Here is a 22,500-nt window from a genome sequence, read left to right on the forward strand (position 1 = left end):
TGTGTGTGAGTGTGTGTGTGAGTGTGTGTGTGAGTGTGTGTGTGAGTGTGAGTGTGTGTTATATTATAATTTTTTTTATTCTAACACCCTAGAGAGTTACATGGTGGTCATTGCAATACTGTCTGCCACACCATATTTGCACAGCGGACTTACAAGCGCACTTTTTTTTGGGGAATAATAATTTATTTAATAAAAAAAAAAATAAGACAACAGTAAAGCCCAATTTTTTTTTTTATATTGTGAAAGATAATGTTACGCCGAGTAAATCAATACCCAACATGTCATGCTTCAAAATTGCGCTGGCTCATGGAATGGCGACAAACTTTTACCCTTTAAAATCTCCATAGGCGACGTTTAAAAAAATTCTACAGGTTGCACGTTTTGAGTTACAGAGAAGGTCTTGAACATCGCTTTCATATATACGTTCGCTTCTGCACGCAAGCTTGGCGGGACAGGGCTCTTTTAAATATATATTTTTTTCTTATTTTAACTTTTTATTTTTATTTTTTTCACCGTTTAAAAAAAAAAATGTGTGTCACTTTTATTCCTATTACAAGGAATGTAAAAATCCCTTGTAATAGAAAAAAGCATGACAGGTACTCTTATATATGAGATCTGGGGTCAGAGAGACCTCACATCTCATATTTACACTAAAATGCAATTTAAAAAAAAATCGTAATTTGAAAAAAATAAAACAAATAAAATGTCCCTCTAAGAGCTATGGGCAATGACTTGGAGACAGGTGGGGGGCTGGGGGCCATCTTCCCCTCACTCGTCTCCATGTCAGGCCAGGGACAGGTCCAGATCACCGTCATGGACCTGGCTCCTAACTTTTTTAGCTGGCTCCTAGATTCCAAGGAAATTTGTCAACCCCTGCTTTAAAGTGATACTAAAGTCAATAATTTTTTTCTTTAAAAATAACAAACATGTTATACTTACCTGCTCGTGTGTAGTGGATTTGCATAGAGCAGCCCAGATCCTCCTCTTCTCGGGTCCCTCGCCGGTGCTTCTGGCCCCTCTCCCCTGCCGAGTGCCCCCACAGTAAGCAGCTTGCTATGGAGGCACCTGAGCCAAGCTGCTTATCTGTTGTGTCCATTCAGACACTGAGCCCCGATTCGACCCTTTACCCCCTCTCTCTCTCTCCTCAATGGCTCACTGATTTTGATTGACAGCAGTGGGAGTCAATGGCACAGCACTGCCGTCTCAGCCAATGGGGAGGGAGAGTCCTGGGCAGCCTAGAGATTCCTGCAACATCGCTGAATCGAGATGGGCTCAGGTAAGCATTAGAGGGGTTGCTGCACACAGAAGGTTTGCATTAAGATAAAAAAACTAAAAAAACTGACTTTACAATCACTTTAATGAGGATACAGACACCAATAAAAACTGACAGGTGTTCTAATCTCCTTCCATTTTATTCAAAACAAAAAAAAAGAAGTTTTCCCTTTAGTTATTCTTTAAAGGTTATTCAAAAAAAAAATAATGCAACCTGCAAGGCAAAGGCATAATGAGCTAGTATGCATAGCATACTAGCTCATTAAGAATAACTTACCTGAGAACGAAGCCCCCCGAAGCGGTCCCCCGTCTTCATCTTCACCGCTGCCATGTATCCCGGAGTGATTTCCGGGTCTCGCTGCTCCGGCGCTGTGATTCGGCGGAGCCGCAATGACGTCACTCCCACGCATGCGCATGGGAGCCGACACGAGCGGCATATCGCCGTGATCTGCGGCCTGCTCAGTGCGCCGCTGTCTACGGCGCATGCGCCGTAAACAGCGGTGCCTGTCTTTTTATAAATATCTCCGAAACCATATAGGTTTAGGAGATATTTCTTGGGCCTACAGGTAAGCCTTAATCCAGGCTTACCTGTAGGTCAAAGTGGTTTGTAAAGGGTTTACAACCACTTTAAATATTACATGCAGGGAGAGGGGCAGGTGAGTAGAGTTCTGTTTTATGTAATTAAAGGGAACCTATCAGGACAGCTACATGTCTCACTCCCCTTGCTTCACTTCTTGTTCTTGGACCTGGTAAATTTAGCTCCTCACCCCTGCATGCTCAAACCATGTCAGTGACAGCATAAGGAATCTTACCCCTGACAGGGATTCCAACACGCCATTCCTCCATGCCAACTAAAACAAAGATTAAAAAGTATATGCTGGAGTTAGACGTCAACCCCTGTGTAGGCTAAGAACATTAGCACAAGATATCGGAACACTGTGGAATAAAGGAATATAAAACATAGAAGGATACAGCCCGAGCCGCGTTCCAACATCAAAGATGAACCGAGCTCCTTCCCTTCTGTATCTGGCTTCAGTGGCCGGGTCAAGGCCTTCCTGCTGGGAAGGGGTGTGAGCCAAGTCCTTCTTGTCCCAATACCAGCAGGGCTTGGCAGGGTCCAAATTGCCAGATGCCACCGAAGGGCTTGAATTCTCTTTATTTTCCTTCATAGCAGCTACTTCCACTCATGAAAAAAAAAGATCTGAAAGAAAAATCAAAATGGCAACAGGTGTGTTAGGAGTGCTGAAACCAAATGGGAAAAACAAGCCTGATTTACATTTCTGTCATGCCGGGTATCCCCGATTGTGCCCAAAAATAATCTATCTGACCATAGGATGAGAGCGCCACAGGTGAGTGCGAGTCCAGAAAAAGTTTATTAACATCTTAATGACCGCCTAACACATACGTGCAACGGCAAAATAGTGAGTTTTAACTACTCCCCTACTGGGCTAATTCTGCCATTTCTCCCCTGCATGTAAAAATCATATTTTTTTTGCTGGAAAATAAATCAGAACCCCCCAAAAAAATTTTTTCGTTTTTAAGCAGAGGCCCTAGAAAATAAAACGGTGGGTGTTGCAATTTTTTATGTCTCTACTCACGTAGCGTTTTGTTTTATTTCAAACACTATTTTTTGAAAAAACACACTTTAATGAATTTCAATGCAAAAAACACAATACCCAATTTTTGGTAAAACATAAAAGAGGATTTTATGTAGAGTAAATAGATACCCAACGTGTCACACTTTAAAATTGTGAATGCTCGTGCAATGGTGCCAAACTACGGTACTTAAAAATCTCCATAGGTGATGCTTTAAAAGTTTTTAAAGGTTACCAGTTTAGGGTAACAGAGGAATTATTGCACTAGAACGTTTGCAGAGATACTTCACATGTGTGGTGCGAACGCCGTTTACATATGAGAACACATATGTGTTTGCTTCTGCAGACGAAGATGAGGGGACAGGGGTGCTTTACATATTTTTTTTACACTGTCCCTTTAATTTATTAATTTAATAAAATGTGAACATTCCTTGTGATAGAAGTAAGGCACGACAGGTCTTTTTTTTTTTAAACATCTGGGATCGATAAGATCCCAGATCTCTCCTCTGCTCTGGAGAACAGGATATCAAAAAAAAAAAAAAATTATATCTGCTTGCCAGAAGAAAAAAAAAAAAGGCAGCGCTTACATCTGCCAGAATTGGAAGTGAAGTTACGTCGTCACTTCTGGCCTCCCAGGAGCAAAGAGATGGCCGGCCAGCTCTATGGTAACCCAACAGAACTTCCGGATCACATACCAGGCTGCCCAATCACACGGGAGAGCCCAGGGAGGCGCTGATGGGAGGTGGGGGCGAGTTGCCCCCCCCCCCCCCCCCCGATGCCTGTAAAAGCAATCCAGCAGCTAATCGCTGGCTGAAAAAATAAAAATAATGGAATGATGCCTGTAGCTGCAGGCATCGTCCCATTATAACGTCAACCTAAGGCCGTCCTATGGTCGGGACATGGCTAATGGCCACACACCAAACATATGCAGCACTGAGCGGCTGACATGTCTGTGCAGAGTGCGTCTTCACTGCATTCTCCCAGCACCAAGAATGTGCTGTGAAAGACGGCTCTTGGTAACTGCTAATAGTCGGTAGCCGGTGGGCCCGATTCCTGATCATATGATCACTGTGAAAACTAATTGCAGTGGTTACATGATTGGCTAATCTTTCCTGCCCTACAGCAGAACTTTCTAAAGGCAAAAGGGTTAATCTTGGTAAAAGTCAAGACCAAGCCAATGCGTTTCAGGGTTTCGGCGCTCCCCCCTCATCAGGGCTGAGAAACAACACAAAACTCACTAAATCAGCCAGAAAATGGTGTGCACATAATAAACATGGTTTACTAAGCATCATATCTAAAACCTTTATGGGGGAGATTTACTAAAACTGGTGCACACAGAATCTGGTGCAGCTGTGCATATTAACCAATCAGCCTCAACGTTTTAGCCCTCGTTCACATTGAACACGGCTTTAAAATAGTGCGACTTCATCTGAAGCCGTGCGATTTCAAGCAGCATGTCCATACGACTTTGGGTGCGACTTGAAAGAAATCTGTGTGGCTTCATGCATAGATGTCTATTGAAGTCGCACCTGAAATCAGCAAAGGTAGCGAAGGAACTACTTTTGCAAATCGGAGCAGTGCTGCTGAGTTGGTGTTGCGCCGATTGGAGTGGTGCCATTGCCGGCAATAGGCTACGACATGTCAAAGCGCATGACAAATCGATTCGATGTGAAAGAGGGCTAAGGCCGGATTCGCACTGGTACGACACGACTGTTTTACGACTGTTATCCTACTTTGCAATGCGACATCGGTCCTGCCTACTTTCATCCAACTTAAGGCTGGGTTCACACTGCTGCGGCTACGAGAACCGGATGTGATTCGCACCGCGCTGCAGTGCAAATCACATCCGATCTCTGTGCGATGCGAGTTCAGCCATACAGATAGTATGGCTGAATTCGCATCGCACCCGCCCCAAACTCGCACAGGACCCTTTTTTTGGTCCGCAGCAGAATCGGATCGCATGGGTGTTCACACCATGCGATCCGATTCCTGTCCGAGTTTGCAGATCGCACTGCGATATGCGAACTGATCTGGGGGTGTCATTAACATTTCACTGACACTCCCAGCAGTTAGCATAGGGCAGTGTGAACTGCCGCCGGGAGGCATGCGATGCGGGAACCTGCCGCGGATTCGCGGCATTCCCGCATCGCTGCAGTGTGAACCCAGCCTAAATGAACAGGATGTGATTTTGCTCAGACTTTGAGATAGTCTGACTAGTCCTTTGACCAACCAAAACAATCCCAGCGTGACAAACCAGTTTTAGTAAATCTCACCCTATATGTCCATCATAAAAAGTTCATATCATTAAAAGTATGGATAACATTACTACATCTTTGGCTATAGACCCAGTGGGGTTGATTTACTAAAACTGGAGTGCGCAAAATCTGGTGCAGCTGTGCATAGAAACCTATCAGCTTCCAGGTTTTATTGTCAAAGCTTAACTGAACAAGCTGAAGTTAGAAGCAGATTGGCTACCACGCACAGCTGTACCAGATTTTGCATGCTACAGTTTTAGTAAATCTCCCCCCATTTATGTTAAAGGGTTGTAAACCCTCTTTTTTTTTTTAAAATAACAAACACGTCATACTTACCTCCACTGTGCAATTCGTTTTGCACAGAGTGGCCCCGATCCTCCCCTTCTGGGGTCCCTCAGTGGCACTTGTGGACTTTCCCACATAGAGTGTCCACTTTGGGGAAGAGCTCTCCTTGGTGGACACGCTCCCGAGTCCCACATACGCATCTATTTACACAGAATATATAGACCTCGGCTCCGCCCCCCTGGCACCACGTCATAGGATTTGATTGACAGCAGTGGGAACCAATGGCTGCGCTGCTATCAATCTATCCAATCAGGAGACGAGACACTGGCTACAGATGGTGTGCTCGTGGAAGGGAGGGGGGGGGGGGGTAGCCCCCCTAAACTTAATTCATAGAATGCATTAAGGTGAAAAACCATGAGGGTTTTCAAACCCCTTTAAATGTTGAAATAAATTTACTTTCAATACGTATTACATGCATGCAGTTTTTTATTTTAAGTTTTCTAATTGATAGGACTTTGAGCTGTGTTGTTGGTCAGCTCTAATGAGGCGGAGCCTTGAGCCACACAATAGTGTTGTCTTTGGGGGTATTAAACCATCCAGGCAGAAATATAAAATAAGGCCGCTTTCACATTGGGGCTTTTTTCAGGCGCTACAGTGCTAAAAATAGCGCCTGAAAAAAATCTGGTCCCTTTCACTCCAGTGTGAAAGCCAGAGGACTTTCACACTGGAGCGGTGCGCTAGCAGGACGGTGAAAAAAGTCCTGCTAGCCGCATCTTTGGAGCGGTGTATTCACCGCTCCTACCCATTGAAATCAATGGGGCAGCGCAGCTTTGCCGGCGGTTTTAACCCTTTTTTGGCCGCTAGCGGGGGTTAAATCCGCCCTGCTAGCGGCCGCATACCGCCGCTAAATCTACGGTAAAGAGACGCTAAAAACAGCGCTGCTTTACCGCAGACGCCGATCCCGCCCCAGTGTGAAAGAGCTGACCATCCGTTCAGGCGGACCTGAACGGATGCTCCATAGAGCTCTATGGAGCGTCGGATGTCAGCGGAGACATGCCCTCTGACATCCGACCCACTCCGATCCGAAAAAGTGTGACGGAGGAAAAACCAATTTTTCCCATCCGTCTGCGGATCGGATGACGACGGACACTGTGGTCCGTCGTCATCCGATCTCCCATAGGGGAGAGCGGCGCTGTGACAGGTCTGTCCCTGCGCAGTGTGCAGAGATGGACCTGTCATCTCCCTGCTCAGCGGGGATTGACAGAGTGATTCCCGCTGAGCAAGCGAATATCCACGGGGCGGATCAGAACTGATCCGCCCCGTGTGAAAGGACCCTAAGTGTTGCAGTGTACATCGCTTCCTGACCCCGCGCTGTGCAGTCTTTGCAAACATCCCTTGCAGTAACAATACAGCATGACAGGTCCTCTTTATGGAGAGATCTTTGGTTCCCACATCTCTCCTCTATAATGGAAAGCATTAAATAAAAAAAATGATCTAAAGCTTAAAAAATATATAAAAAATAGCATATTTACATCAGACCAGGAGTGGCCTCATATCGCTCCAGTCCTAGACCATAGAGATAAGCGGAGGCCATCTTTCCTCCAATCAACTCTGTTACCAGCCCCCTTCAACTGCTGGATTGGTTCTCGGGGCCACCGATCATCCAGGTAAGCCTGTGAACCCTTCGGGAAGCGGGGTATTGGGGAGGGGGGCGGGGCAACAATGACCCCTCCTACAGTTTCTAAAAGTGACTCAGCAGTGAATCTGCCTCTCTGACCACTTTCATCGATTCGAGAATCACAGGCTGAAAAAATAAAAAACAATACCGGGGTTATGGCATATTGTTGCAGCCAGATCACCGGAATTCCACTTCCGTCTTTTGTCTATGGCCCGATCAGTTAAAGTTTTTTTTGGGGGGATAGAGGTTTTACATACATAAATAAAATCCGATCATTGTAAGCATCCTGTCGGTGGTAAAGCAGAACTAGACCCTCCCATCCTTTTCAGCTAAGGAAGCTGCCATCTTCACTTCTGTTTAATCTTCAACTGTCATTGTGCTGCACAGTTATGACTCCAGCCATTTGACGGTTTGACAGTTTGAGAGCACAAATGTCAGTTACATTCCCACCATGCCTGGAATGTACACTAGGGATGCACCAATATATCCGCACTTTGCCAATAATAGCATGCTACGTGACATTGACTTCAATGCAAAGTCCAACCCACCCCCCCATTGATGTCAATGCAACGTTGCTCCACCCATCAACTTGAGTGCAAAAATTGCATCCCATCGACTTGGGTGCAAAAATTGCATCCCATCGACTTGGGTGCAAAAATTGCATCCCATCGACTTGGGTGCAAAAATTGCATCCCATCGACTTGGGTGCAAAAATTGCATCCCATCGACTTGGGTGCAAAAATTGCGTCTTACTGACTACAATGCAATAACACCAGCTGCATTCATTAAATTATACTTTTTTCACTTTTATTGCTGTCACAAAGAATGTAAACATCCCTTGTGATCAGGGTGGATCTGATTTAAATCAAGTTGATTTAAATCAAATTTTAAACGGGACGCCATCTTAATCCCGCTCCCGGAAGTGAATACCGTCAGGACAACATGGGCTTGCCACGATTCTCCACCGCTTGCGCTCCAGCGCCCCGAAAGTGACAGGAGTTCTTCTGGTCACCAAAAAACAAAAGACAGGATACACCGAAGGCGCTGGAGCCCTCGATACCAACACAGGAGATCCCTGGTTCCTGGGAAAAGCGGGCGAAACCAATAACTATTCCATGCCACTCATTTCTTTGTGAGCGTTTTTAATCCCTCTATTATAATAAATTTATGTAAACTACCTGCTGCACTTAGAGGGCGCCGTCTCTTTTCCTTTTTTTGATTAAACTTTAAACAGGAATTGTCATCTCTGTCCCGCTGCTGATGCTTTAGTGACACAACAAGGTGTAAAGGAAATTTGTAAGTTCTGTATATAATTGTATTCTATTTTATATGTATTGCACACTGCCCTCACTGTCCACACGACACTAACAATGTTTTCATTACATGTTTTGCATTCTTTCGAGTCCTGATTAGAATTAGCCTGCCTATGTTACACCCCTTGTTACCTTAAAAGTACAATTGTAATATTAATGCGATACCTACATAATCATGTGTATAGAAACCCTCAATTGCATCATAATTAAGCAGAACAGTGATTTGGAAAGATGCGGAGTGTATCTTTTGTGTCTGTTCCCTACTGCAATAGTTATTAATTTGGAACCGCTAATCAATATGAGGAGAGGAGTTGCCTATCTACAAAACGTCTGACTCGGTCACTGACAGGTGAGAAAACACAAACCTTTACAACCCCTTTAAATCAATGATTTTTATCCATCCACCTACTGACAGTAATCGGCAGCGACAGGTCCCCTTTATGGAGGGATCTATAAGACCCCAAACCCCTCCTCTGCACTTGAAAGTATTCAAAACGCTCAGATCAGCATTTTTGAATACTTTGGATTTTTTTTTTTTTTAACTGGCGCCTTTAAACCTGGGGTCCGACCCTAAAGTGGAACTTCCGCTCATCAGTACCCTCCCCCCTCTGGTGTCACAATTGGCATCTTTCAGGGGGGTGCAGATACCTGTATTAGACAGGTATTTGCACGGGAGTCTATGCCTCTTCCTGTCCCGCCGCGTTGTCTGCTGGGACACACACGGGTCCCAGAGACAGGGAGGATCATTCCCACTGGGAAGTGAAGCTGCAATGCTTCACTTCCTGATTCCCTCACCTAGAACGGCAGCGGCAGCACCCGAGAGCCGAGCGATCGATCAATCAATCTCGGCTGCTGACATCGCTGGACCCTGAGACAGGTGAGTGTCCATTTATTAAAAGTCAACAGCTGCAGTATTTATAGCTGCTGGCTTTTAATATTTGTGTTTCCAGTGGAATCCCTCTTTAAGATCAAGACATTTTGATATGTGCAGGACTCTTGCCAGGAACCACCACATCAGGGCTGAGGACCCCCGGGGGGCGCTGTCATGTTTTCAGTTTTCTATGTACACACAGCACACTGCTGGTCCCTCCCACCAGCTATGATCTCCCTGCATTGCATAGAGAAGCACAGAGACCCAGTGATGACATCATTAGATGTGAAATAAGGGATGTAATGCCAAGAGAAGAATGTAAATTACAAATGCAAGTCTCATGTAGAGGAAGGGAATGTCAGCTTTAAAGAGAACCTGTCAGATCAGACAGGTGAAGATACCCAGTGCTGCCCCCTCCTGGCCTCTGTGATTGGCTCCTCTGCTCGGGCCAAGTGATTGGCTCCAATGCTCGGGCCAAGTGATTGGCTCCAATGCTCGGGCCAAGTGATTGGCTCCAATGCTCGGGCCAAGTGATTGGCTCCAATGCTCGGGCCAAGTGATTGGCTCCAATGCTCGGGCCAAGTGATTGGCTCCAATGCTCGGGCCAAGTGATTGGCTCCTCTGCTCTGGCCAAGTGATTGGCTCCTCTGCTCTGGCCAAGTGATTGGCTCCTCTGCTCTGGCCAAGTGATTGGCTCCTCTGCTCAGGCCCAGTGATTGGCTCCTCTGCTCTGCTCAGCCCAAGTGATTGGCTCCTCGGTAGACGGTGAGGAGTGCGGCTACTGGAGGGCCTGATGACTCTGTCCAGGGTCACGTGACCCGCCAGCTCCTCGGGAACTACAAGGCTCAGCACACCCTCCGCTCACTGTGACCACAGCAAAGCTGGAGGACTCCCCCACCTACTTCCCGTAGCCGTGTGTTCGTCTTCCCGCACTTACCCGCTCGTCCCCGGCCAGCCAGAAGCTTCCGCCGGTATAAGGTTCCTTACGAGCGCAGCGCTCTCCCCGCTGCCATCTTGGTAGCGAACGTGCGAGGTGACGTTGTGACGCCAGGCCACGCCCCTTTCGCCCTCTCTTAAAAGGACACAGTTGCGGCTTACCCAATAGCCGCCCGGGACGTCGGGTGGAGGGGCGTGGAAAACGCCGCCTCGCCGCAACCTACCTTGATGGTTGGAAGGCGAAATGGGCGGGGTGTGGTGGTGAGCGACAGGGCGGCTGTCCAGTGACGGCAGGGGCCTGGTCGGGGCTGGTCCAATAGCGTGTGGGAAGGACTGAGAGGAGCTGGGCGCTGGCGGAGGAAGGTTAGGGTGTGCGGGGTTCTTCTCTCCATCCTGCCAGGCGCTGTGTTCTGGCCTCACCCCCGTTGAGGAGCTGCTGGAGGCATTCGGAGGGCCGCGGGGGGGACACGGGAGGTAAGTACTGAGCCTTCCTCCCGACCCCCTGCGGGGTGACACACAGGAGCTAGCACTCTATGTGTGTGTGCAGGTGACAGGATGGGGAGCACAGGCTGTCCTCCGGGGGTCAGCTGACATTCTACTCACACTCGGCCCTCGCTGGTCACAATGGTGCAAACAAAATGTCATGGCTGTCATATCCAGGGGTGTCCAGAGGGGGCGCCAGACATCCCTGCCCCCACCTGATCACAGAGTGTCAATGAAGATCAGTGTGTGCAACTGGGAGCCTTGCAATGCCACCCATCCTACCAATCATAGGAGCATGACCCTCTGCTGGGGTAAACACCTGAGCTACAGAGGCCCTCAACTGCACCAGAGGGCCCCACAAAATATTTCCAAAGGCTGTCAGAGGTGCTCTGCAGGAGACATGGCACCCTATCTTCTCCAGCTTTCTGGAGCTCTCCGACCCTGTCCTGCAGCGCTCCCGCGCTCTCCCACCCTGTCCTGCAGCGCTCCCGCGCTCTCCGACCCTGTCCTGCAGCGCTCCCGCGCTCTCTCCGGCCCTGTCCTGCAGCGCTCCCGCGCCTCTCTCCGGCCCTGTCCTGCGGCGCTCCCGCGCCTCTCTCCGGCCCTGTCCTGCGGCGCTCCCGCGCCTCTCTCCGGCCCTGTCCTGCGGCGCTCCCGCGCCTCTCTCCGGCCCTGTCCTGCGGCGCTCCCGCGCTCTCTCCGGCCCTGTCCTGCGGCGCTCCCGCGCTCTCTCCGGCCCTGTCCTGCGGCGCTCCCGCGCTCTCTCCGGCCCTGTCCTGCGGCGCTCCCGCGCTCTCTCCGGCCCTGTCCTGCGGCGCTCCCGCGCTCTCTCCGGGCCCTGTCCTGCGGCGCTCCCGCGCTCTCTCCGGGCCCTGTCCTGCGGCGCTCCCGCGCTCTCTCCGGGCCCTGTCCTGCGGCGCTCCCGCGCTCTCTCCGGGCCCTGTCCTGCGGCGCTCCCGCGCTCTCTCCGGGCCCTGTCCTGCGGCGCTCCCGCGCTCTCTCCGGGCCCTGTCCTGCGGCGCTCCCGCGCTCTCTCCGGGCCCTGTCCTGCGGCGCTCCCGCGCTCTCTCCGGGCCCTGTCCTGCGGCGCTCCCGCGCTCTCTCCGGGCCCTGTCCTGCGGCGCTCCCGCGCTCTCTCCGGGCCCTGTCCTGCGGCGCTCCCGCGCTCTCTCCGGGCCCTGTCCTGCGGCGCTCCCGCGCTCTCTCCGGGCCCTGTCCTGCGGCGCTCCCGCGCTCTCTCCGGGCCCTGTCCTGTCCTGCAGCGCTCCCGCGCTCTCTCCGGGCCCTGTCCTCCCGCGCTCTCTCCGGGCCCTGTCCTCCCGCGCTCTCTCCGGGCCCTGTCCTCCCGCGCTCTCTCCGACCCCGTCCTGCAGCGCTCCCGCGCTCTCTCCGACCCCATCCTGCAGCGCTCCCGCGCTCTCTCCGCCCCCGTCCTGCAGCGCTCCCATATCCTTTTCTTACGTTGCGATCCCTGATCCTTGTTTCTTGCAGCGCGCCCGTGCTCTTTGACCCTCTCCTGCAGCGCTCTCTTATCCTTTTCTTGTATTGTACACCTGCACCCCTTGACCCTTCCCTACACCTCTCCCTTATCCTTTTCTTGCATTGCGCTCCCTGATCCTTGTTTCCTGCAGCGTGCCCGCATTCTCTGACCACCCCCCCCCCCCCCCCCCGGTGCTTCCTTATCCTTTTTCTTTTGGTGCTCCTTGATCCCTTTCCTGCATCGTGCCCACGCTCTCTAAACCTCTCCTGCAGCGCTCCTTTATCCTTTTCTTGCGTTGTGCTCCCTCACTCCCTGATCGTTTTTCCTGCAGCGTGCCCGCGTTTTCCAACCCCCCCCTGCAATGCTCCCTTATCCTTTTCTTGTGATGCGCCCGTACTCTCTGAGCCTCTCCTGCAGCGTGCCCAGACTCTCTAACCTCCTTCCTGCAGATGGTCAGGAAGCACAGGCGAGCTGCAGGAGACAGAGTGCGGAATGCTGCAGTAGACGGAGGGCACTGCCAAACTGCAGGAGACAGTCAGAGAGTGCAGGTGCACTGGAGACAGTCAGCGCAGGCAAGCTGCAGGGGACAGAGACTGCTAGTGAGTGTTAGGAGGCAGTCGGGGAGCGCGGGCGAGCTGCAGGAGGCGGTCAGGGAATGCTAGAGATCACTGCTAATGCAGGTCCTTTGCAAGCCAATCCCAGAGCGTACCAAGTTGTGGCTCCTGGCACTGCAGGTTGGGCAGAGCCAGGGGCACTGGAGACAGTCAGCGCAGGCAAACTGCAGGGGACAGAGACTGCAAGTGAGTGTCAGGAGGCGGTCAGGGAGCGCGGGCGGGCTGCAGGAGGCGGTCAGGGAGCGCGGGCGGGCTGCAGGAGGCGGTCGGGGAGCGCGGGCGGGCTGCAGGAGGCGGTCAGGGAGCGCGGGCGGGCTGCAGGAGGCGGTCAGGGAGCGCGGGCGGGCTGCAGGAGGCGGTCAGGGAGCGCGGGCGGGCTGCAGGAGGCGGTCAGGGAGCGCGGGCGGGCTGCAGGAGGCGGTCAGGGAGCGCGGGCGGGCTGCAGGAGGCGGTCAGGGAGCGCGGGCGGGTTGCAGGAGGCGGTCAGGGAATGCTAGAGATCACTGCTAATGCAGGTCCTTTGCAAACCAATCCCAGGGTCTTTAAAAGCTGCATGAGTGTACCAAATTGTGGCCCCTGGCCCTGTAGGTTGGGCACCTGAAGTGGACCCAACAAATGAAAATCTAGAACGGACGGGCCCATGTACATATCTTTTTAGGCTAGAGGAGCCTTTAGGCCTGAGGGAGCTCTGTATGCATATATTGACTTTAGACTGTGAACTTAGAGCACTGACACATCCCCCTGCATTGTACATTGCTGCACTGAGGTTGTATTGCCCTACCTCTCTGCCTTGTCCAATCAGAAAACACTTTGCTCAAAAGCATTCTCTGAATGGCACCTGTGCCAAGCAGCCAACCTACTGTGCAGCAGGCTGGCCGCTCGGCACAGGACAAGGACGACAGTGGAGATCACTGGAGTAGCGGTGTCTATGATGTATACAGAATTACTCCTGTCCAAGCTGACCGATGTATAAAATATACATATCTGTAATTCTTCATAACCAGGCCACATGTCAGCTTTCCGCGCTCTCACACTTTGAATGACAATTACTCCATCACACAACCCTGTACCCATATTTTCCCCACAAATTGAGCTTTATTTTGGTGATTTTTGTTCACCACTGAGTTTATTTTTTATTTTTTTTGCACTATAAATAAAAAAAAGACAGAAAAAAAAATGCATTTTTCTTCATTTCTGTTATAACATGTTTACAAATTAGTAATTTTTCTTCATACATTTTAGCTAAAATGTATTCTGCTACTTTTCTTTGGTAAAACAACCCAAATCGGTGTATATTTGGTCTCTGTGAAAGTTGGTCTACAAGCTATGGTGCCTAGCGTTGAAAATTGATTACACCTGATGTACCGTACTGACAGCCTATCTTGTTTAAGACTCTAACAAGGACAGGAAAGTACAAATGACCCATTTTTGGAAAGTAAACATTCCAAGATATATAGCAAGAAGCATGGTGAGTTTTTTAAGTTGTATTTTTTTTCCCCACAATTCTTTGCAAAATCAAGATTTTCTTTTCCTTTTTTTTTTCTTTTTTTTTTCCACAAAATTGTCAGGTTATTTCTCTCACATGGCATATGCATACCACAAATTACACCCCAAAACACATTCTGCCACTCGTCCTGAGCACGGCGATATCACATGTGTGAGACTTTTACGCAGCGTGGCCACATACAGAGGCCCAACATGCAGGGAGCACCGTTGGGCATTCTAGGGACTTAAATTACGCATATAATTTCCTGACAACCCATCACACTTTTGAACGCCCTGGAGCACCAGGACTATGGAAATGCCCACAGAATGACTCAATTATGGAAAGAAAACACCCCAAGTATATTCTATAAGGCACAATGAGTCTTTTGAACATGTCATTTTTTTCCCACATGTTTTTGAAAATGTGGAAAGAAAATGAAAGCGCATTTTTAATTTTTTTTCCCCCACATTTTTATGGCAATGACGGGCGCTGATGAGGATCCGCTGATAGTGCACAACAGTGCCGCCCTTGCTGACAGGCACTGTATTGGCGCTAGTGGCACTGATTTGGAACTGCTTCATACTGATATGGCACAGATGTGGCACTCCTGGGCACTTGCAATAACGAAAACAAACCACAAGCAGCCTCGCGCTGCAGCTTCTCCTTCCTCTCCTCACATGAACGGTGTGAGCAGCGGAGAGAACCAGACATGACACCAGTTTGTTGACAGTGAGCGCTCCGTCATTGAATAGAGTGATTTACATGATAAAGGGATTCTGGGATTGGCCCTTTACCCCGAGCTGTGACCGCCGGGTTCTCGGGACCCGGCGCGTCACAGACATTCCCGGGTGCGCGCCATGGTGGCTCACAGGAAGCGCGGATCTGGGAGGACGTGATAGTACGCCCTCCCAGAATTAGCTGGCCACGCTGTAGCCATCATTTGGCTATGGCCCGGTCGGCAAGTGGTTAAAGTCGAACTACACTGCATCGGAGAACGACAAACCAAAAACACTATTTCATTCTTTCTTTTTTTTAATATTCACATCAAACTTGCCCATCCATCCTTATCTCCATTCTTAGTAAGGGCAGATGATTCATGTAGCATTTACTTCCTGGAATCCCTCTGCCCTTAGCTCAGACATGCAAGCAGGAGAATATGCTTAGCTGATAACCCCTCCTGGAGACTCCTGGGATGTATGACTTCAGGAAGTAATTGAAGAAATGTAAGAAAAAGGTTAAAACTAGTAAATACACTAGTGTAAACAAATGAGGTATAGCACAGGCGAATGTTAGCACCACATTCCATCATATATAGAGAAGAACAAAGGCAGGGATAAGGGATCTAGCCCTTAGGACTTTAAAGGTGCTGATATGTCATAATAGAGATAGTAGCCCAAAAAAGGTATCATAAAAGGCACAAAAGTTTTTATTTCACAATAGATACAAAAATTATAATCACAAAACCAGAATTTTTATTTTATTTTTTTTTAAATCAATTATCCACATTATTTTTTAACAAATTAAACACAGCCAAAATTGTGTATTTAAAAATGCTCATAGAATATACCACTCAACATGTTTCGCTCCAAAACGAGCTTCTCAGGAGTAGTCAGTATATCTAGCAGATAAACTGTAAACAAATGTAGATATAAATCAAATATAGATACAGCTAGTGTTAAATGCATTCAAAGAATAGTCTTAAAGATAGCTAAAATGCTTCAAATTGTATATAGACAGTTGAATATCAAAAGGATCAAACATATTAGTATTATTTCATACATAATTATTAAATCAGTGTAGGTCCAAATGTGATCTCACCGAAGCAAAATCACTGCTATGTAACTTGCATCCCAAACTTTTACCCCCATCCAATGGGTAGTATGAAATAAGACCAAAGCCAGGTCCTGGATCTGATGCTGGGCAGCATTGGTCACTGGAGAGGTGAGTATAGGAGCTCTTCTGTTGCAGGGAATTACCGTTAAGATTTTTCTTTAGAGCAGTGGTCATCAACCCTGTCCTCAGGGCCAGCTAACATGCCAGGTTTTAAGTATTACCCTGGGGAGATGCAGACTAGAATACTGCAGTCACTGAGCAGCAAATGATGACACCTGTGATGTATTTCAGTTATCTTGCAAACCTGGCCTGTTGCTGGGTCCTGCGGACACGGTTGATGACCACTGATGTAGACGATAGGGTTGCTTTAAAGAATAGCTCTGGGAACCTTAAAATTTCAACCTTGCAGTGCCTGTACTGCAAGGGTAAATGCTCGTATTCTAGGGCTCTAGGATAAACAGAGGGCCAGTTTACCGTCCTGCTGACTTTAGGGGGGCTGGATGTTTGTGTCAGTGGGAGGACTATTACTCCATTGTTGGTGTCAGTGGGAGGACTAGTACTCCATTGCTGGTGTCAGTGGGAGGACTAGTACTCCATTGCTGGTGTCAGTGGGAGGACTAGTACCACATCGTTGGTGTCAGTGGGAGGGATAGTACTCAATCATTGGTATTGGGAGCAATATTCGTCCATCAGTTGTGTCAGTGGAAGGACTACCCCATCATTGTCAGTAGGAAGAATAATGCCCCATAGTTGGTGTCATTTGTAGAAATATTATTTTGTATCAATGAGAGGAAGAGTGCCCTAAGGAGGGCCAGAAAAAGACAATCAAAGGGCCACGGTTTTTAGACCTTTTGTCTTCAGGGCCCCTCTGTGTGCCCACCCCCTCTCCCACAGCACTGCCAGCTTCCCTCCTCTTCCACTGGCAGCTGCTGCGGGTACACAAGGATAATTTCAGGATGGAGAGCTGGGTAAGAGGCCAGTAAATATGTAATTTACCGACCCCCCCCCGCCCCCTAATTCCTTTTCTGAATGAACACAATGAGTGATCGGTACTGATCACTTACAGTGTCCATTTATAACTTAAGCAAATTCTTCGATGTGATGGTTGCATTCGTTTTAGGCTTTCTTCCTTCTATTTACACCCAGTCACCCAGCCAGTAAGTCTGGATACTGTAGCTGCTGACTTGCCTGTCCACTAATTCAGTGGTGTCTTCACCCGAGCCTATTTTTCAATCTGCTCTCGGGTGCTGCCGTCTCTATCTTGGGTAAGGGAAACTGGCTCCCTATTGCACTGCGCTTTGTTAATGGCCCTGCGGCGAGGAAAGGCAGTATTTAAATGCCACCAAAATAAAGCTCTATTTGTGTGAGGGGGGGAAAAAAGAAAATACAAATTTTAATTTAGGTACAGCGTTGTATGACTGCACAATTGTCATTCTAAATGCAAAAGTGCTTAAAGCTGAAAATTGGCCTGGACAGGAAAGGGGTGAAAGTGGCAGGTAAGGAAGTGGTTAAATCTGCTAGTACATATAACACTCACCTCTTCCAGATTAACAGTGCTGCTTTCCAAAAGGTGACTCCTGTGCTCCTTCATCCAGAGTGGAGGCACTCCTGTAGTCTGGAGCCCTAAGCTGTGGAGGAGGTTGAAGCGGCCGGCTCAGGCTCTCAGCGGCTCGCTGAGAGGCTGAGCCGGGTGTCATTCCAGGCATGTAGGTGGATCCTGACCATATGGTCACAGTCTCTTTCCCGAGCCTGTACCGGCTCTGAGGCCGCAGCACCCGATAGCCGCTCCGAAGAGTGGCTGGGGTGCCGACATCGCGGGCTCCCTAGACAGGTAAGTGTCCATATGTTAAAAGTCAGCAGCTACAGTATTTAATCTTTTTTTTTTTTTTTTTTCCAGGCTGGAACTTCTCTTTAACCACTACAATACAGGGCACTTTCACCCCCTTCCTTCCCAGACCAATTTTCAGCTTTCATCGCTCTCGCACTTTCAATGACAATTGCGCGGTCATGCTACACTGTACCCTAATGAAATTTTTATCATTTTGTTTGCACAAATAGAGCTTTATTTTGGTGGTATTTATTCACGACTCCGTTTTTTTATTTTTTGCGAATATAAGCGCAAAAATAGCAGAAATTTTGAAAGAAAAACAATATTTTCTTTTTTCTATTTTAAAAGAAATCCAATAAAATCTAATTTTGTCATGAAATTTAAGCCAAAATGTATTCTGCTACATGTCTTTGGTAAAAAAAATTCTGTTAGGGCCGGTTCACACTGCAGGCGAGGCGACTCCGACTTGCCTCGCCGCGACCTGCCGCGGCCTCAGCGGCGACTTGCAAATGACTTCTGTATAGAAGTCAATGCAAGTCGCCCCGAGGTCGCCCAAAAGTAGTACAGGAACCTTTTTTCTGAGTCGGAGCGACTCGAGTCGCTCCTCAGAACGGTTCCATTGTACAGAACGGGGGCGACTTGCGAGAGCGAGGCGAGTCGTGTCGCCTCTCATCGCCCGCTGTGTGAACCGGCTCTAAAGTGTATAATAATTGGTTTGTGTGATCACGGACATATGTACGCAAATGATCATGTACAGATGTGTGCAGGTGATCACGTACATATGTGTGCAGATAATCATTGGGACATATGTGGGGGACATGTGTTTTTTTTTATTTGGGGACATGTCTTTTTTTTTATTTGGGGACATGTCTTTTTATTATTTGGGGACATGTGTGTTTTTGGGACATGGGTGGTGACGTGTGTTGTGGTGACATGTGTGTTTACACTGTAGGTTTACACTAGAGTAGTGATCAGTTAGTAAAAAGCTGTAAAAACAGCTCATACTCACTGATCACCAGCCGGCTGCAGCGATCCGCTCTCCTCTCCTCAGAGACGACTTCCGTGTGAGGAGAGGAGAGCCGATTGCCTAGCAACCGGCTGATGTGTTTACATCAGATGACGGCCGTGATTGGACACGGCCGTCATGTGATCAGGAGGGCCAATCACAGAGCCCTCCTGCCGATCCGAGATGCGCCGTGTCCGGGTGACACAAGCACATCGGGATCGCGCCGCTGAGCGGGCACGCCCGATTCCCCTCCTTTTGAAGGACGTTCCTGAAGAGAGAGCTCCCACCCAGCCGTATATGTACATTGGCTGGGTGGGAAGTGGTTAAGTAAGGTAAACCTGTTAGTTGGGTATATATAAGCCTTTACTTTCATGTAATCCTGACAAAACTTTTCCTTTTATTTGACAGCATTATGACAATTGTGAGCGCTGAGCTGAGGCAGATGGGACGGCTTTTGTAGGGGCTTTAAGCTGACGCTTCTGCTTTGAGAGGAAGAGGCTACAGAACCACCACCTGTTCCTGAGAGGTAAGTCAACAGATCAAAAGTATTACAAATGTCTCTTGTCTGAATGGTTTGGTTTAAGCAGGATGACTACAAGCCAATCGTTCTGAGCATTTGGGTTAGTAGAGAGCTAAATTGCATGTCGGTATCCTTTTTATAGCTTCAGAAACTAGGGCAATCTTTTTTTGTTTTTTTTTGTTTTGGATAGACGGAGATAGATTGGAATAGCCGTCAATTTTTATTGCTCTCTATTTGTCCTGTTTACCATCATCATTGAAAGTGAAAGTAAAAGAAAATCATAAATTTATTCCCCAGAAAAGTAATAGAGGGGAGATCTTCCCATGGGGACACTATTTCTGGTGCTGGTGACCTTCGGGTCCCTAAGAGATTCCCTTAAAGTGGATGTAAACCCCCCCCCCCCCCCCCCCCCCAAAAAAAAGGTTTTTAATTAAGACTTACAGTATCTCACGAAAGTGAGTACACCCCTCATATTTTTGTAGATATTTGTAGTGAGTGTACAGGTTGTATAACGGTGTAAATTTTCTGTCCCCTCAAAATAACTCGACACACAGCCATTAATGTCTAAACCGCTGGCAACAAAAGTGAGTACATCCCTAAGTGAAAATGTCCAAATTGGACCCAAAGTGTCAATATTTTGTGTGGCCACCATTATTTTTCAGCACTGACTTAACCTTCTTGGGCATGGAGTTCACCAGAGCTTCACAGGTTGCCACTGGAGTCCTCTTCCACTCTGCCATGACGACATCACGGAGCTGGTGGATGTTAGAGACCTTGCGCTCCTCCACCTTCTGTTTTGAAGATGCCCCACAGATACTCAATAGGGTTTAGGTCTGGAGACATTCTTGACCAGGCCATCACCTTTACCCTCAGCTTCTTTAGCTAGGCGGTGGTCATCTTAGAGGTGTGTTTGGGGTCGTTATCATGTGGAAATACTGCCCTGCGGCCCAGTCTCCGAACGGAGGGGATCATGCTGTGCTTCAGTATGTCACAGTACATGTTGGCATTCATGGTTCCCTCAATGAACTGTAACTCCCCAGTGCCGGAAGCACTCATGCAGCCCCAGACTATAACACTCCCACCACCATGCTTGACTGTAGGCAAGACACACTTGTCTTTGTACTTCTCACCTGGTTGCCGCCACACACGCTTGTCACCATCTGAACCAAATAAGTTTATCTTGGTCATATCAGATTATAGGGCATGGTTCCAGTAATCCATGTACTTGTCTTCAGCAAACTGTTTCTCTCGTGTGCATCATCTTTAGAAGAGTCTTCCTTCTACGACAAAATGGTGAAATAATAAAAAAGGTGCAGCGCTTAGATTATAACAATATCTATATAATCTTCTACCAGTGTAAATAATATAATCAACTTTAATAGTGAAAAAAACTCTGCATAAATTAACACTATTAATGATTCTATGTTTTAGACAACACTATATCCAAATATACAAAAAAAATTAATATACGTATATCCACCAAGGTGAACGTGTTAAGAGTCCATAAGTGAAACAATATGGTGACAAAGTGCAATATCTTGAGAAGTTATAGTGACTTCAGTGAATACTTTGTAGAAATCCACCACCACTTGAGAGGAGGCTTACCAGATGTTATGGACCCAGTTAGGTATATACCTAGCGAGTCACACGAGTTTATTGATGTAAATCCATACGAAAAAACAGCTGGAAAAACTTGTAACTTCTCAGGGGTACCAGAGTAGACAGAGAGATGACCCAAAAATAGATGAAATGGCTATCCACCTTTTGGGGTGACTGAGGACAGAGATTCTTCCACATATATTATAGGCCAAAAAGAAGAAAATACAGCCTCATAGTGAAATACCGTTTAAAACTTTTATTAACATTAAAAGCATAAATGGGTACTCACATATTACAGGCAAATACAAGCATTGAAATAAAATCTGGCAACGCAGTGGCATCAACGAGCCCTTCCCGACGCGTTTCTCCTAAACAGGCATCATCATCCTTCTACGACAGCCATGCAGACCAATTTGATGCAGTGTGTGCTGTATGGTCTGGGCACTGACAGGCTGATTTCCCCCCCCCCCGCCACCCCTTCAACCTCTGCAGCAATGCTGGCAGCACTCATACACCTTTTTTCCCAAAGACAACCTCCTGGATATGACTGAACACGTGCACTCAACTTCTTTAGTCAACCATGGCAAAGCCTGTTCTGAGTGAAACCTGTCCTGTTAAATAACTGTGTAGTCTTGGTCACTGTGCTGCAGCTCAGTTTCAGGGTATTGGCAATCTTCTTATAGCCTAGGCCATCTTTATGTAGAGCAACCAGTATGAGAGAGTGAGAGTGATAACGCCAAATTTAACACACCTGCTTCTCATTCACACCTGGGACCTTGTAACACTGAGTCGCATGACATCGGGGAGGGAAAATGGCTAATTGGGCCTAATTTGGACATTTTGACTTAGAGGTGTACTCACTTTTGTTGCCAGCTGTTTAGACATTAATGGCTGTGTGTTGAGTTATTTTGAGGGGGCAGCAAATTTACACTGTTTATACAAGCTGCACACTCACTACTTTACATTGCAGCAAAGTGTAATTTCTTCTGTGTTGTCACATGAAAAGATATAATAAAATATTTACTAAAATGTGAGGGGTGTACTCACTTTTGTGAGATACTGTGTATCTGTTACAGCAGAGGATGTAATTTCATATGTACCCAGTCTTACCACGAAGAGTTAATCCAGCTCTGAGCAATTCTCTTACCTTTCTTCAGTAAGATAAAATTGGACACACAGAGAAATAAGTGTCTGTTTCTCCCCCTTGCTGTTAGTGACAGGTGATTTCCTTATCTCATGCAGGAGTGTGAGAGAGGCATTCTGTGTACTTCACATCCCCCCCTCCTTTCTTCTCCAGCTCTCCCAGGATTGGCTTCTCCACACCTTAGCATGATTGGGCATGCTCAAGTCATGTGGTGACTTTCCTGGGTTTTGACTGGATGTTAGTGATCATAGCAGACGTTCATTGTAAGAAATATCGATGCCTGGCCAAGGGGAGTGTAGAGG

The 22,500-nt window shown here is 47.9% G+C and overlaps 2 protein-coding genes across 2 annotated transcripts in view; one reads left to right on the forward strand and one right to left on the reverse strand.

Annotated features, from left to right (window-relative positions):
* The window catches only part of CCNK (cyclin K), a 44,963-nt gene extending 34,618 nt beyond the window's left edge, over window positions 1-10,345 (reverse strand). Inside the window, exons 1-2 of the mRNA XM_077463764.1 lie at window positions 10,207-10,345; window positions 2,245-2,473 (exon numbers count right to left, since the gene is read on the reverse strand). Coding sequence (XP_077319890.1) covers window positions 2,245-2,441 — 197 coding nt within the window. The 5' untranslated portion in view covers window positions 2,442-2,473; window positions 10,207-10,345. The remainder of the gene's footprint in view (window positions 1-2,244; window positions 2,474-10,206) is intronic.
* A 173-nt stretch (window positions 10,346-10,518) lies between these two features.
* Window positions 10,519-22,500, forward strand: part of SETD3 (SET domain containing 3, actin N3(tau)-histidine methyltransferase) — a gene marked incomplete in the record, with an annotated part of 111,513 nt that continues 99,531 nt past the window's right edge. The window contains 2 exon segments of the mRNA XM_077463765.1: window positions 10,519-10,679; window positions 19,344-19,461.

Source organism: Lithobates pipiens, unplaced genomic scaffold, assembly GCF_037356315.1.
Source record: "Lithobates pipiens isolate NorthernLeopardFrog02 unplaced genomic scaffold, aLitPip1_a1.2 Scaffold_30, whole genome shotgun sequence".
Taxonomy (NCBI): Eukaryota; Metazoa; Chordata; class Amphibia; order Anura; family Ranidae; genus Lithobates; species Lithobates pipiens.